This window comes from Heterocephalus glaber, unplaced genomic scaffold, assembly GCF_053883595.1.
Source record: "Heterocephalus glaber isolate CG9 unplaced genomic scaffold, H.glaber_assembly_v1.0 deba00000818, whole genome shotgun sequence".
NCBI classification, from domain to species: Eukaryota; Metazoa; Chordata; class Mammalia; order Rodentia; family Bathyergidae; genus Heterocephalus; species Heterocephalus glaber.
The window spans coordinates 6804999-6821931 of record NW_028258164.1 but is presented as its reverse complement, the minus strand read 5'-3'; the positions used below and the strand labels follow the sequence as shown (position 1 = coordinate 6821931).

Here is a 16933-nt window from a genome sequence, read left to right as displayed (position 1 = left end):
ACCAGGCAGGGCAAGCAATTAAACAGAGGAGAAAGAATGGGAACCAACAACAGGAAAATAATGTGTCTAGGATAAGCCAATACATTTCAATTATAACCATCAATGTAAATAAATGGTCTCAACTCACCAATCAAAATAGACTGGCAGGGCCAAGGATTTAGCTCAATGGTTCCGTCGCTCGCCCTGCAAGCGCAAGGACCCAAGTTCGATCCCCGGTAACAAAAAAACAACAACAAAAAACCAAAAAAAACAAAATAGACTGGCAGAATAGATGAAGAAACAAGATTCAACAATTTGGTGCATACAAGAAACACATTCAATTCAAAAAGAAATTCATAGACTAAAGTTAAAGGATGGAAAATAATACTCCATATGACAGGAGCCTGGAAAAAAGCAAGGATAGCTGTTCTATTTGCAGACAAATTGGATTTCAAGCCAAGAACGATTAAGAGAGACAAAGAAGGTCACTACATCCTTGTAAAGGGAACAATCCAAGAATAAGAGATAACAATCATAAATATGTATGCATCAAATACCAGTGAACCCAACTATATAAAACAAATATTAATGGACATGAAAAATCAAATAACCACTAATATAACTGTAATGGGGCACCTCAATACCCCAATGTCACAAATAGGCAGATCAATTAGACAAAAAAATCAACAAAGTGGATTGGGGATTTAGCTCAGTGGTTTCGCCACCTGCTGTGTAAGCGCAAGGACACGAGTCTGATTCCCAGTACCAAAAAAAAAAAATCAACAAAGAAATATCAGAACTGAACCAAACCTATGAACAAATGGACTTAGTGGATGTCTAAACAGTGTTCCACCCTACAAGATCAGAATACACATTCTTCTCAGGTGCACATGGAATGTTTTCCAAAATAGACCACATGCTAGCCTATAGAACATGCTTAAGTAAATGCAAAGAAATTGACATTATCCCATGCATATTATCTGATCATACTGCAATGAAACTGGAAATCAACAGAAAAAGAAATCATAAAACTCTGTAAACACATGGAAATAAAATAAGACCCTCCTGAACAACCAATGCATTACAGATGAAATTAAAGAAAAAATTAAATAGTATGTACAATTAAATGATAATGCTGAAACAACATACCAGAACTTATGAGATGCAATGAAAACAGTCCTAAGTGGGAAATTTATAGTGGTAAATTCTCACATCAAGAAAACAGAATGAGCTCAAATTAAAAAAAAAAAAAAAACCTAATGTTGGGCTGGGGATTTTTTATTTTTGCTTAAATTCTTTTATTGGTACATTTTAGGTATACAATACATTTATATTTATCATTGGGTGCTTGTACCTGTACATGATGTATCTTGGTTCTTATTTTTTCCCCATTACCTGTGTGCCCTTCACCCCTCCACCCTTCCCCATTTACACAGACTTCGTTTCCTTTTTTTTCTTTTCTTTTTTTTTCTCATAATTTTTCCTTTCCATGGTCTGGGGATTTAGTTCAGTGGTCCTGCCGCCTACTTCACAAGCTCAAGGTCCCATGTTTGATCCCTGGTACCAAAAAAAAAAAAAAAATTACAAAAACCTAATGTTGAACCTCAAACATCAGAAAAAGAGCAAGTCAAGCCCAAAGCTCTTGTGAGGGAAGAAATTACAAAGATCAGAGCACAAATTAATGCAATGGAGACTGAGAAAACAATACAATAAAGCAATTAATCAAAGAGTTGGTTCTTTGAAAGATTAAATAAACCTGACAAACCCTTAGCAAACCTTATTATAAAAAGGAAAAAAAAGATTCAAATTCATGCAATTAGGAATGAAAAGGGTGACATCACAATGGATCCTATAGAAATCCAGAAGATCATCAATACCTACTTCAAGAACCTGTAGTAAGATGGAACACAGAAGAAATGGTCAGATTCTTACATACATATGAATTACCAAAGTTTAATCAAGAAGATATAAAAATGCTAGACTTGTTGTACACCTAAAATGTACCAATAAAAGAATTTTTTTAAAAATGCTAGACTTTTGGGAAGATGCCAGAGTAGTGAGCAGCAGAGAAAGTCTCTCCAAGATTTGGTGTTCTGATACTGGAATATAGCAGTGTGAGGAGGAGGAGGAGGAGAAGGTAAGTGGGTCCCCAGGACCCAGGAAGGATCTGAAGCAAGAACTGAAGTCCATGGGGAGAGCAAAGTCAGAGATTTTAATGAAGAGGAGGGAGACAGCAAGCAGTGTTTTCTCTCAGAGCCCAGACTCACACCAAGTTGAAACTGCAGACACACAGTAACTACTGGCAACCCCAGAGCCTCCACAGAGAAACACACTAGTGGAAAGGAGCAGTGGACACAGTAGACTGTCGTGGCTGGTGAGTTATTCGGGTTCAGATACCACCCAGGAGAGCATGACAGGCCGGTAGTCATCTTGGAAAGCTGTCAAGTGAGCTTGAACTCAGAACAGCTACTGGCTGACTCCATCTAGTGCCTCCTGGTGTCTCAATGAGGATGCCAAGTTCAAGTCAGCAGGAGGTCAGGGAGCAGAGTTCATATCAGCAGGGAGCCAAGTTGAAGCAGGCAGGAGCACAGAGACTGTTGCAGGCTCAACAAATCTGGTTTCAGCTTCACAGCCAAAAACCAGCCTGAACATCAGTGGAACTAAAGGTGCTGGCCAGCCGGGATTATACACTACACCTCACCCTGCTTTAAGGCTATACTTGGCTTGCTGGGATTAATCAATTTGGATCTGGGGTCTCTCTGCCCACATTGTCTATCAGTGACAGCAGAGACATACCTTGAATTGGACTTTTCTTTCTTTCTTTTTCCCCTCTTTTCTGTTTTTTTGTTCCTTTGTTTTCTTTATTGTTTGAACATAGTTTTTAGTTTTGTTGTTGTTGTTGTTCTGTTCTTGTTTTTATTTCTTCTTTTCTCTTTCTCTGTCTTCTTCACCAGTTTTCCAAAGTTTGTATGATCTTCCTTTGTCCTCCAGCCTTGTTTCTAATCTCTTCTTCTATTTCTCTACTCCCCTCGCCCTCTTAAATTTTCTCCCCTAAGGGTAAAATTGCCATATTAAGGGCTTTCTATTGCATACAATTATCTGATTCACTTTAGAATTTGTTATATAACCACATATCTAGTTCATAAGGTTAAAGGTAGTAAATTAATAATTATCACAGTTTATCATTTATTAGGCTGTGTTTGATACTGTTATTGCTGATTGTACTATTTTACCCAAGGTGACATAATTGTGCTAATCAGTTGTTCTTCTTGGTATACCAAGACTGAGATTATCTAAGGGTCTTTAAGAAAAAAAAAAAAACTAGGCTGGGGATTTAGCTCAGTGGTTCCACTGGCTGCCTCACAAGCAGAAGGACCTGAGTTCGATTCCCAGTACCAAAAAACAAAAAAACAAAAAAAACTATAGCCCAGAGCCAAAGAACCAGTGGCTGGGCCAGGTAGGCAGAAACTTCTCACTCCCAATGAATTGAGGAGGTGGGATTTTGCAGCAGACTTAAGACCCAAAGGCCAGCTGTATCTAGAAGACATCTCTGAGAAGTGGTCATTTCCTAAGGGTTCTGAATACTGTCAATAAAGCTACTCGCCATAAGAAATTTACAAGCATCAACCCAGGAATTAAATTTTTTTTAAAAAAGAAAGAAAATTAGATGACACTTAAATAAAATGTAACGAACCCAGACTTTCAGTTCGACAAAGGCAAATCCAGGGGGCAATGAGGTGGAACAATCCAAAAGCCATGCACCTGGACTCCGAAATGGTAACAGTGGAAGTTATAAAACCAGATGAATGAGGCTCTAGAAAAAGTCAGAGCAGAAATAATTTCTCAGATAACTACAGAGATGGTGACCAGAATGAAAGACATGCTTAGCAACTCTAGAGCAGAGACAGATAAAAGAATAGAAGAGCTCAGAAAATGATGAAAACCATGAACACTCATCATAGGAAAGAAATGGAATCCATGAAACAGATTCAAACAGATATCCAAGAGATTAAAACCTCCAATGAGGGCTGGGGATGTAGCTCAGGGACACAGCACCTGCCTGGCATATTCAAGGCCCTGAGTTCAATCGGCAGTACAAAAAAAAAAGAGCCTCCAGTGAAAGTATACATGACAAAATGAGCCAATATGAGGACAGAATACCAGATATAGAGGACAGGGTTGCAGTTAGCGATTGTGAATAGAAAGATTTCTTAAAAATAGTAAAGGATCATGAGAAATCAATCCAGCAGCTATTAGATGATGCAAAAAAGAATAACATAAGATTGATCAGCATCAATGAAAAAAAGCAGGAGATAGCAAAAATGACATTTTAAAAACCTGTTCATAGAAGTAATGGCAGAAAACTTTCCAAAAAGGGAAAAGGAACTTTTTTTTTTTTTTGGAAAAAAGAATTTGACATACAGATAAGTGAGGCATATAGAACTCCAATTAGCGATGATCAAAAAAAAAAATCAGACCAGGGATTTAGCTCAGTGGTTCCACTGCCTGCCTCACAAGCACAAGGTCCCAAGTTCAATCCCTGGTACAAAAAAAAAAAATCTTCCCCAGGCCATATAATAGTCAGGATTTCAGAAATTCAACACAAGAATAGAATGTTAAAAGCTGTTAGAGAAAACAAATCACCTATAAAAGAATGCCCATCAGAATCACAGCAGACTTCTAGACACAAGATATTAAAATTCTAAATAACTCAGTATCAATGAAATTGAAAATGTAATTAAAAACTTACCAACAAAGAAAAGCCCAGTCCTGACAGTTTCACTGCTGAATTCTACAAGAAATTTAGAGCTCTAATCCCACCACTCTTCAAACTCTTCAATGAAATTGAAAGGGAACCAATACACCCAAGACCATTTCTAGAAGCAAGTATTACCCTGATACCAAAACCAGAGAAAGACCCAACCAAAAAAGAGAACTACAGGTCAATCTCCCTTATGAACATAAATGTAAAAATCTTCATTAAGATATGGCAAACAGGGCCAGGGATTTATCTCAGTGGTGCTGCCTCCTGCCTCGAAAGGACTAGGTCCCGAGTTCAATCCCCGGTACCAAAAAAAAAAAAGATACTGGCAAACAGAATGCAGCAAATCATCAAAAAGATTATATACCATGAACAAGAAGGATTCATCCCAAGGATGCAGGGATGGTTCAACATCTGCAAATCAATAAATGTAATACACTATATCAACAGAGCCAAAGACAAAAATCACATGATCATCTCAATAGACACTGAAAAAGCATTTGACAAAGTTCGACACCCATTAATGATAAAAGCCCTACTGCTATAGATGGTCTTTATCCCAATCTGATAAAAGCCATCTATGACAAACAGCCAATATCAAACTAAATGGAAACGGAAAGCTTCCAATCTAAAATCAGGAATAAGACACAGATGTCCACTATCACCACTTATATTGAGTATAGTTCTGGCAACATTAGCTAGAACAATTAGACAAGAGAAAGAAATAAAAAGAATATAGATAGGAAAGGAAGAAGTTAAACTACCATTATTTGCGGCTGACATGATACTCTACATAGAAGATTCCAAAAGATCCACCAAAAAACTTCTAGGTTTAATGACCAAATTTAGTAGCATAGCTGGATACAAAGTGAACACTCAAAAATCAACAGCGTTCCTGTACACAAATAATAAAAACTCAGAGAGAGAGAAATTAGGGAAACAATATCTTTCACAATAACATCAAAAAAATGAAATACTTAGGAATCAATCTCACAAAGGAAATAAAAGATCTTTACATTAAAAATTACAGGGGCTGGGGATTTAGCTCAGAGGTGCTGCCACCTGTCTCGCAAGTGCAAGGTCCTGAGTTCAATCCCCAGTACCAAAAAAAAAAAAATTATAGTACTCTGAAAAAGGAGATCAAAGAGGATATCCAAAAATGGAAAAATATCCCTTGCTCATGGGTAGGAAGAACCAACATGGTAAAAACGGCCATGCTTCCAAAATGGTTATATAGATTTAATGTGATCCCAATCAAAATACCATTAGCAGGGCCAGGGGTTTAGCTCAGAGGTTCCAGTGCCTTGCAGGCACAAGGTCCCAAGTTCGATCCTTGGTACCAAAAAAAAAAAACCAAAACACCATTAGCATACCTCATAGAACTACAGAAATCAACCCTAAAATTCATTTGGAATCAGAAGAGACCTAGAATAGCAAAACAATTCTGGGCAACAAAGGCAAGCAGGGGGCATCAGGATCCCTGACTTGAAATTATACTACAGATCAACATCACTAGTCATTCAAGAGATGCAAATTAAAACAATGCTGAGATTCCATCTCAGTCCAGAAAGAATAGCTTAAAGAAATCAACCAAAAACAAATGCTGGAGGGAATGTGGGGAAAAAGGAACGCTTCTCTGCTGTTGGTGGGAGGGCAGACGGGTGCAACCACTGTGGATATTAGTGTGGAAATTTCTCAAAAAACTAGAAGAGGGCCCCTTTGACCCAGCTATTCCCCTTCTGGGTATCTTCCAAAAGAATTAAAAGCATCATACCACAGTGATATATGCACACTCATGTTTATAGCACCACAGTTTGTAATAACTAAATCTTAGAAACAACCCATATGCCCATCAACCAATGAATGGATAAAAAAGATATGCTTTTTTAAATAATGGAGTACTATTCACCGCTAAAGAAGGATGAACTTGAGACATTTCTAAGTAAATGAATACACTTTAAAACTATACTTTTAAGTGAAATAAATGAAACACACATGTGTAAATATCACATTGTCTCTCTGGTGTGAGAAACTGAAAGTGTAAATAAAGACCAGAAATGTATAATAGATATTGTGAAATAGGAAGAAACTGTTCAAAATTATACCAAATGTGAGATACTTTGTAAATCATTCAACTGTTTTCTGCAAAAAAAAAAAAAAGGTATAGTATTATTAGGAAATCAGTTGAAAGCAGATTAGCAAATGAAAATATATTCTTTTAAGATCATGACATACTGTATTTTCCATTGTTATTTTCTAATTATTTTTTATCAAAATTTTTCATAGAACTGCTTTTATATTTTCTTTATTAATATCTACTTGTATTACATTAAAATAAAAAAATTTTTTAATTTTTTAAAAAGAAGTTTACATCATCTTGGGGGTAGGTACATGTACATTACACACTTTGTTTTTAAACCCCTTCCCACCCTTCTCCCTCCCTCCATCTATAAACCCCCTTTCCTCCACCCGCAAAAAAGGAAATTTAATGTAATAATAGCCTTTTTTCAAATTGAGGCCAACAAATAAAAATGTTCAGTATGGATGTCCGGATGTTTGGTAATTCTTTTGGGGAAGAACATAGATCCATATTTCAGGCAATGTACAAATACTAGAAAAATCCAAGATCTGATGATTTGGGGAAGGGAAAGGCTTTTGCTCTTCTTGAAGTGATAAAGAGCCATACTGCAAGGTGTGCTCAGGATTTCATGCAGTGAAGGGATTTTCTGTTTGTGTGAAGCCAAATGGCTGATTTGTGAGCTCACTTGCCCCACTCATTCCAAGCCAAGCCTTTTCAGGTGACTTCCGATGTGTTGATAAATCACTGAGTGTAGAGGCCCACACTCGTAATCTCAGCTACCTGGGAAGCTGAGGCAGGAGGATAGAAAGTTAAGGCCAGCCTGGACAAGTAGGAGAGACCCAGTTTCAAAATAAGAAATAAGCTGGGTATGGTGGCACACGCCTGTAATCCTAGCACTGTGGAGGCTTGGGTAGGAGGATCTTCATCAGTTTGAGGCCAGTCTAGCCCACATAGTGAGTTGAAAGACAGCCTGAACTACAGAGCAACAAGGCGAGACCCTGTCTCAAAGGGGTGGGGGAGGCTGCTAGAGAGGTAGCTCACTGAGATGGCCAGAGTTCACTTACTAGCACCTTCAAAGAAAAAAAAAAAAAACCTCACCAGGCCTAGTTGTGATGGCACAAGAGTGTAATCGTAGGACCCTAGACGAATGAGGCAGGAAGGCAAGTCTGAGCTGAACCTGGGCAACTAAGTGAGACACTCTTCAAATAAAAAGGCAGCACACCTTGTCTCCTCCTATCCAGGGCCCTCAAAATCCTAGCAGACGAGTCAACCTTGTCATTCTGACTGAGTCACAGGTGCCAGACTCCAGACAGAATCCAAAGGCTCAACCGCAGAAGACCAGGGTCCGTCCAGCACGAGAGAGGATGCCTCTGACAGGCAAAGGAGAGAGTTGAAGAACTGCTCACCTCTCACTCTGAGGCGTTTGAAGAGATAGAACTTAACACCAGAGACACTCCACAGTGCTGCACAGGTGGAGGGCTGAGCACTGAGTACAATCTTGAGAAAGAGCTAAGGAAATTATCAGAGAGGTCTCCAGAGCAATGTGATCTACTGGGACCCAGGTTAACAGAGATTCAGCAGAAACCTGTCAAGATCATGGGTGTTCTTAAAGGCTCACTTGCTAGAGTGCCCCCAATCTCCATGGAAAGAGAAACGGCTGGGCTCCACCTTGCCTCCTTGGTCTCCACCAAGACTCTTCAAGGTCCTGTTGACCCTGGGGCCGCTTTGCATTGTGCTCCACCCCTAGCACAAACCCACCCACCTGGTCACCTGCGCCTCCTCCTGCCTTTCTGGGTAGTTACAGTGAGAGCAAGTGGGAGGTCATTTAACTTTGGGTGATATTCCAGGGACACTGGGGATGGTTGATTTTCTGGACTATCTTCCCTAATTAGGAAGAGTTCGTATTGTGAAATTTCAGTGGCAAACACTGAGCCTCACAGAGTTCAGGCTCTTTGGATTCTATGCAAATGACTTCAAGTGATTATATCATGCACCTCTAGAAAGTTGCAACCTTAAGTACAATTGATGCCCAGCCACAAAGGTCCTTTGACTCTACAAGATTATTCACATGGGGGGGGGGGGGATTTAGCTCAGTGGTTCCAGTACCTGCCTTGCAAGTGCACGGACCCAAGTTCGATCCCCCGTACCAAAAAAAAAAAAAAAAAAAGATTATTCACATCATCCTTGCTAGGAGCAAAAGATAGCACTGGGGCCCAAACAGGGCCCACACATTGGTGCTCAGCCCACAACACTGCAAGACTGCATCTTGCCGTCGCCTCCCAGAAGCACATACTTCACCTGGACATCAGCCCTGGTTCACACACACTGCTTGCTTGATGCTGCAGGACCATGAGGCTGTGAATCCATGACAAGATCCAACCTCCTAGCACTTCCAAAGCCTGTGTCACTAGACCTTTTCAACCGAATCTTACTCATACCACGCCATGTTTCATTTCATTTCACACACCCTCTCCCTCCTTCCAATCAGGACGCCACCCCAGCTGCAACTTGGCCCTCCAGGACTGCAAGGCAATGGGGCACCACCTGCCTGTATTCCTGAATAAGCCAACCTCTGTATACACAACACCAGCACACACTCTACTCAGGGTTCGATATCGAACACCACAGTTATTGACAGGAATAATTCCTTTTGTCCAGCATTTCGCCAAAACTCAAGAAGTTACAGATCTAGTTGATGAAGATGTGGGGGTTCTTTTGGTACTGGGAATCGAACTCCAGATGTTGTGGTTTTGTATTCACCATGTGGTTGTGTTAATATCTGTTCCTTTTCAGAATTGCTGTAATACATACTTGTTCTTTTCATACGTGTTGTCTTTGGTCCACTATACAGTCCTATCTATAGACCGGCTTCCATTAAGGTTCTCAGAGTATTGTGCTACCCATAAATAAAGAAAAAAAATAAAATAAAAAGGACTTGGGATGTAGTTCAGTGGGAAGGTGCTGGGTTTAATCCCCAGTATCCTAGAAAGAAAAGGTAAGGAAAAGAAAACGTAATCCCTTTCTCTGTGAAAACACCATGAAAGTCTGAGTTGTTTGGGTGCTCATTTAGGTGTGTGATTCACAAGTGATGCTTTCTAAGAAGTAGGGAATTGGAGTCTCCTAGGAGAACACCCAGGGCAGTGTGGGACCTGTAAGGCCAGCCCTAGCCCTCCACAGGGTTTGCTTGTTCCAACTCTGCACCAGGGCCTCCTACTGGCAGAAGGGAGGAAAAGCATTGTCCTTGGGCTGCTATCCCAAAGTCTCCTTCCAACTCAACTCAGGACCTTGCACTTGCCAGGCAACCGCGGTAACACTGTGCTACATCCCTGGCCCTAATCTTTGACCTTGAATTTCATCATTTGTATCTAAATTATAATATTTGGCTATAATGATGGTTCAGGAATTAGTTTCAATATGATTTTCTTTCTTTAATTGTTTATATTCAAGGGTTTATTCCCAGGCAGCAATTTAGGGTCAGGTTTTTTAAAGGATAGAGCACAACTAAAAATCTTGCCATAGGGAAGGGAAAGGGCCTGAGGGAGGGAATAGGATAAAATGAAATAAAATTATTTTTAAAAAGTTTTTAATCTTGACAATATGACACTGGTGAAAGAATGGTCTCCTGAACAAATTCAAACTCCCCTGTGTTCTCTGGAGTGAGACATCTTGAACACAGGACGAGTGTGATCGGGAGCATTTAAAATGAACAACCAAAGACCACAGAGAGTGGGTCCGTTTGGCAGCCTCTGGAGGGAGAAGATCAGCAGTCAACTGTTCCCGGGACACAAGAGCTCGAGACTGCGACTCAGAAGTTTGAGTCTAAGGTCCCCTTCTCCAGCAGCAACTAAGCGCATCTCTGCTGAAGCTCCTTTTCCCTTTCCTGCTGGCTCTGCACTTCTTCCTTTAGACGCTGCAGCCTCCGGAGAACGGCGCGGTCTTCCTGCTTCTTGAGTCCTTCCCAAGAGCACAGCTTCAAGTGCACCTGGTCCCTGTGGCCCCACAGGTCGTCCAGCTGCTTTTTGAGCCCCACGGCCCGGGACTGGTAACCTCCCAGCAAGATCTGCACCTTCTTTTCCATCCTCTCCCCCCTCTTGGCTTCGGTCCTTAGGTGAGCCCTGTTTGTCTCAAGCATCTCTGCAAGCGACTCAATTCTGTCCTTCGTGCTGGCTAGGTTGGCCCTTGGGCAGCGGCTCTGCCCGGGAGATACAAAAGTCGACGGTCGCATTCTTCCCACACCTGGCTGTAGGCGTCCCTGGAGAGATCTTCATGGTTCATTTCTCGTCTCACCACTTCCATCTCCTGAGCCACAAGGTCCTGGGCCTTTTGCAGCTCATCTCTGGAGAACTCTCCATAAGGATTCTGTCTCAGGCAGGTGATGTGCTCTGAGTTCTTAGTGGCAGATCCTACAGTTTCTCCTTCCTTATTTCCAGACGGTTGGTAGGGGTGATATAGAAGGTCATGATGAAGCATGGTGATCATCTCGCTCTTGATGAATTCTTCACTCTTCTGTAAATCTGTTAGAGGTGGTGCTCCATGGGACCATCTTAGAATGGTTTCATTGACTTCAGATGGTCTCGGCAGATCTCTTGGACAGTTTTATGCATTTCTTTCATTTCCTTCACCCGATCTGCCTCCCGTGTGGGCTGCTTTCCTGCAGCCACGTGGGCATCACCTTCAGTGTGTGTATCAGCTGCTTTGTGTTCTTCCGGCTTTCTCAGAATTTTCTGGTAGAACAATTTCAAAACTGACTGGAGCTCCTCTAAAGAAACACAATGGAGGGGCCGGGCATTTAGCTCAGTGGTTCTGCCACCGGCTTTGCAAGCACACGGTCCCAAGTTCGATCCCCAGTACCAAAAAAAAAGAAAAAAAAAGAAAAGAAACAGAATCGAGCCTTGCTTCTGCATTTCCCTTTTATACCACTCATGCAACAAGCCGCCCTATGGAGGGTCTTCTGTCTTCAGTAAATCCCATCAGCCACACTCAGAACTACCCTGATCCAATTTAGTTGGCTGTTTCTTACTTAAATTGATACAATCAGGCAACTATCACAGTGTTTGTTTGCTGTTGCTTTTTTATTCAACATTGTTTTTGTAATTCACTCATGCCATTGCTGCAATTTGTACCTTTTTTACTAGTTAATGTACCACTGCATAAAATTATTACAACTGGTTTATTTCTGTACCTTTTCACCCAGTCCGAACAGTATAAATAGTAAAGTGCACTAACACCTAAGACAAAACGAACATTATGGACTAATTCTACAGGGCATTTTTTTTTTTCCATCATCAGGAATCAAACTCAGGACCTTGCACTTGCCAGGCAGGCACAGCGCCACTGAGCTACATCCCCGGCCCTCTACAGGGAATTTTATTTCTATATATTTTACATATTTTCACACAGAAGTTGATATTACAATAAAATATATGAATGAGAACTGTGTGAATACAGAAGTATGTAAATAAATGACTGAGAAGCATATTTTGTCTATTCTTTACCAGTAGAGTTTAGCGCGATTTTGAAATGTAAGTGCATGAATAACAAAAATCCAAGTGCACACATGAAAGAAGAAACACATCAAAATTATAACACTGGAGGGCTGGGGATTTAGCTCAGTGGCACCGTACCTGCCTCACAACTGAAAGGTCCTGAGTTTGAGCCCTAGTACCAAAAACAACAACAACAACAACAAAAAATTACAACACTGGAACCAACGGCAGTAACATCATTCTTGGATATGCTTTTCGGAAATCAACATGGGATAGGCCTGGCAGGCAGGAGGGACACCTTGTGCTCAGAGCCTGCTGGAAGACGACAAAGGGTCAGCTCTGTAGTGAACATCTTTCATACCTTTTATAATCTGTAACTTTAAATGCATATTCTATTAAGATTTCAATGTTTCTGCTTTGATGTGTGGTCTCACAATACTGCCCAGGGTAGTCTTACTCTCCCAGGCTCCAGTGACCCCTCCCTTAAGCCTCTGGAGTAGCTGAGACCACAGGTGCACAACACTATACCCTGCTATAAAACTGCGTTCACTAAATCTCTTTTCATCTTTGTAATTTTTAAAAAGGTGCTGCGCATGGTGGCACATGCCAAGTGCTTGTAATACCAAGCACTAGGGAGGTGGAGGTAGGAGGATCACTGCAAGTTTGAGGCCAGCCTGGGCTACACAGCGAGTTCAAGGCCAGCCTGAAATACATAGCAAGACCCTGTCTCCAAATTTAAAGAGAGAGAGAGAGAACAGTTTATAATTGCAAAACCCTAAATGTAGGTTTTACAATCATCCTCACTGGAAGAGAGCAGTCAGTTCAATAAAGCCAATTTATAATTCTCAAATAAATTATGGTTATATAATAACACATGCTATGAGTCTGCATTTCTGTCTATGCCACATCCAAGAATTTACACAACGCTAAAGGAGATGCACCGCCCAGAGCTCAGAAAACGACCGAGCAGGCCAAAAACCCAACCAGACTCCAGTCGGGAACTTGCCCCCAGACCTCCAATGGACATGCGATTCTCTCCAAACCCAACCACCAGAAAGGGGGCTGAAGAATACGCACTTAAAAGCAATGATAAGGGATGTGTGTCCAGGAAGAATGCTTTTTAGTATCATCTACTGTTATTTCTTTATTTGGGGCAGTGCTGGAACCACTGAGCTAAATCCTGGGCCCTAAACTTAATTTTTTCAACATCTCTCACTGTGAGCTTCCCATGACATCTTGGTAAGATTTTGGAAAACGGCTGGGATGAGTAGAGCACGACCCACGCATGAAGCTCTGGGTTCAGTGAACAGCAAGAAAATAAAATAAAATTGGTGGGGGAGGAGGGACTGAAAATATTTTTTCCTATGGAGCACAGATGTCCTCTTCATAGGAAACAGTTTCTTAGGTATATTAATTTGGCGCGATTTTTCACAGACCAACACATCAAATTTCGAAACAGTGATGTGAGCCATCTGCGCCATCCGTGTACGCTCCTGTTAAGGAGCTCACTGCCAGTGCGCTTGCGTGTACGAATCTGCAAATACTAATGCTCCCCAGCGGTCGTGGTTAGAATTGGGATTAGGATTAGGGTTAAAATTAGGGTTAGGGTTAGGGAGGCGGCGCCGGCTGATCACTGGATATAGAACAAATGAAGGAGCCGGGCTCGTCTCGGTGATCCGCGCGGTGTCCCGGAGGGCGGGTCCCGAGCCTGGGGGAGCTCACCTTTACGTGCTCGTAGTAGCTCCCGGCGGTCAGCAGCGACACCCCGCGAAACGGGCCGGTCTGCAAGGCCTGCAGCAGCCGCTCCACCACCGGGTTCACCTGCTGGGTCGCCGCCGAAGTCTCTTCGCGCCGCAGGCGCAGCCGGTCCAGCACTTCGCCCGGCCGCCAGCCGCCCGGGGCCGCTCCCTTCGTGCGGAGAACGAGGGGCTCCCGGGGCCGGGGCGGGGGTCTCGAAGCCCGGGCTGGGGTAGCGCGTGAGGACGCCCGGGGACGACGGGCTGTGGGCGCGCTGGGTCGGCGCTCCCCCCGGAGGTGCCGGGTGTCTTCGTCCTCGTCCTCGTCCTCCTCAGCCGCCGCTGCTTCCTCCTCTTCTCCCTCCTCCTCCTCTTCTCCCTCCTCCTCCTCCTCTCCCTTCTCCTCCTCCTTCTCCTCCTCCTTCCAGGAATCCTGGTGGTCCTCCCCCTCCTCCTCCTTCAGGGGATCCCGGGCTGCCCTTTTCTGCGCCGGTAGCGACCGCGCGGGCTGACCGCACTTTCCTGAGCGAGGCCGAGGGGCCCGGGGTGCGGCCCGAGACCCGCTGGGCTTGGTCAGGACAACCCCGGGAACCGGCTCCGGACCCCCGGGGCAGGCGGGTCGGACCTCCGGAACTGTCCGCTCCGTCTTTTGGCATCGCGGGCCCATGTCCAGGGCGCTCTGCCCATAGAGGAAGACCTGACTTCCAGGAAAGGAGGCGAGAGGTAGAACGGGCGGCATCCGCTAGAAATGAAACTTAGAAACTGGCGCGCAGGGAGTGGGCGAAGGAAGGAGCCCGAAACCACGTCCTCGGGGGGGGGGGCGGGGGGGAGAAGCCCGAAACCACGCCCCCTCCTTAAAGGAGCCCAGAAACCAACCCCCCACCTGCGGAGAGTGCCAACTACCTCGCCCAGGGGTAGAGCCCCGACCACTACCTGTGGAGGAGCCCTGGGTTCCCCGCCCCCTGGGGAGGAGCCATTGGATATTACGCCCCACCCGGGGAGCAGCCCCAGGAACTTGGAAACGCCCAACTTGTTTCCTAAGTACCATCTAAAATGATCGAGGAAAACAACATACTTTTGCATATTTGAAGTTCACAGAGAAAGTTTTTCCATGTAAGCTTAAGTAAGGGCGTTTTGCTTTTTTTTTTTTTGGTACTGGGATTCGAACTCGGGTCCTTGAGCTTGCGAGGCAGGCAGCGGAACCACTGAGCTAAATCCCTGGCCTGGGTATTTTGTTTTTAATGAGAAGTATAAATACTCAGCCTTCACATGATAGAATGAGAGAAATAGAATCTGGTCAAATAGAATCTGTATTTCATTTTATTTGACCTTTTTAAAAACACACAACCTCTTAGAGAACTTGTTTAAAGTTCCTATCTAGAGTGTTTTCGTTGGTCTGTTCTGCACTGTTGGGACTCAAACCCAGGGGGCTAGGCAAGCACTCTACATTCCATAAAACTACAGCCCCAGGCCTATCTGTGAAGTTTATCCAGTGGTTGGGCTAAAGACCGTCAAAAAGCCAACACTTAGGAGTTCAAGTTATGCATACTGCTGAATATGGTGGCACACACCTGTAATCCCAGCACACTGGAGGCTGAGGCAGGAGGCTTGAAAATTTCAGCCCAACCCCCGGCAACTTTCCGACTTAGTGAGACCCTGTCTCAAAATAATCAGCCACAGTATCTCAATGCAAGCTTTCAAATATCTATTTCTCTTTTCTTTTTCTTTTTTTGGCAGGGGCTCTACAGGTAGTTCAGGCTGGCCTTAAACTCACTGTGTAGCCCAGGCTGGCTTCAAATTGCGCAGATTCTCCTGCCTCAGCCTCCCCAAGTGCTGAGATTACAGGCATGCACCATCATACCCGGCTTGGTTACTTTTTAAAACACCATCTTAACCATATTAAGTGTACAGTGCAATGACAGGTACACTGGTGTGAACAACTGAAACTCTACCATAAATAACTCTCCCCAGTCCCTGGCAATCACCATTCTACTTTTCTGTGATTTTTACTATATACCTTAAATTGGTGGAATTATACAAGTATTTGTCTTTTTGTGACAGGTTTATTTCACATGGGCAAAGTTCATCGCTGTTGTAATGCATGTGAGAATTTCTTTTTTTTTTTTTAATGCAGAACAGTATTCCACTGCATGTATATACAGCATTCACATTTTGTTTTTGGGGGGGGTTTTTTGGTACCGGGAATCGAACTTGGGACCTTGCTCTTGTGAGGCAGGCACCAGAACCACTGAGCTAAATCCCCAGCCCAGCATTCACATTTTGTTTGCCCCTTAACCTGTCAATGGGCAAAAAATGCCTTGATTACATTATTTCTTTTCTTTTCTTTCTTCCTTCCTTCTTTTATTTATTTATTTCTTATTTTACTTTTCTCTGCTTCTCCGCTGTCTCCAAGTCCCAGAAGGGGAGCCCCATGGACTGAGCCCCTCTAAATGCCACATGGCTCAAAGTGATCTCCATAACAACTTTGAGAGGGAGGCAGCCACGGATCCCCTACAGAGATGAAGAAAGCCCATAGTGATCTGCTGAGAGGTGGCAGAGCCAGGAAGCCATGTCCCACCACAGCCCCACAGCCTGCCCTCGATCCCCAGCCCTATTTCCTCCCTTCCTGGAAGGGATACCCTGACAAGGTCACCTAAGGCCTACCTTCACCAGTTGCCTGGTCCAAATTCCACCCAGGACATGGACCGTGGAGGAGGGGGTGGTAAGGAGGGGTGACAGTGAAGAGGTGGCCAGCACACACCAGTCCAGTTGGCAAGAGGCATAGAGAGGCCTCGTGTCGCTGGATGGCTCCCTGGGTACCTGCACACCTTCTGGATTCCTTGCGGGGGGGGGGGCGTAAACACATGGGGGAAAATGTAGCGGAGATGTG

General features: G+C 43.4%; 1 protein-coding gene across 7 annotated transcripts in view; it reads right to left on the bottom strand.

Moving 5' to 3' along the window:
• Nucleotides 1–14971, bottom strand: part of Cgas (cyclic GMP-AMP synthase) — an 88711-nt gene extending 73740 nt beyond the window's left edge. For 2 of the 7 annotated variants that reach the window (XR_015449834.1, XR_015449833.1), the window contains exon 1: nucleotides 14030–14966. Coding sequence is in view for 3 of the 7 variants with exons in the window: in XM_021243736.2 (XP_021099395.2) it covers nucleotides 14030–14782 (753 nt within the window). In the remaining 4 variants the exon portion in view is untranslated. 7 annotated transcript variants of the gene reach the window in all.
• Nucleotides 14972–16933: the final 1962 nt, after the last annotated feature.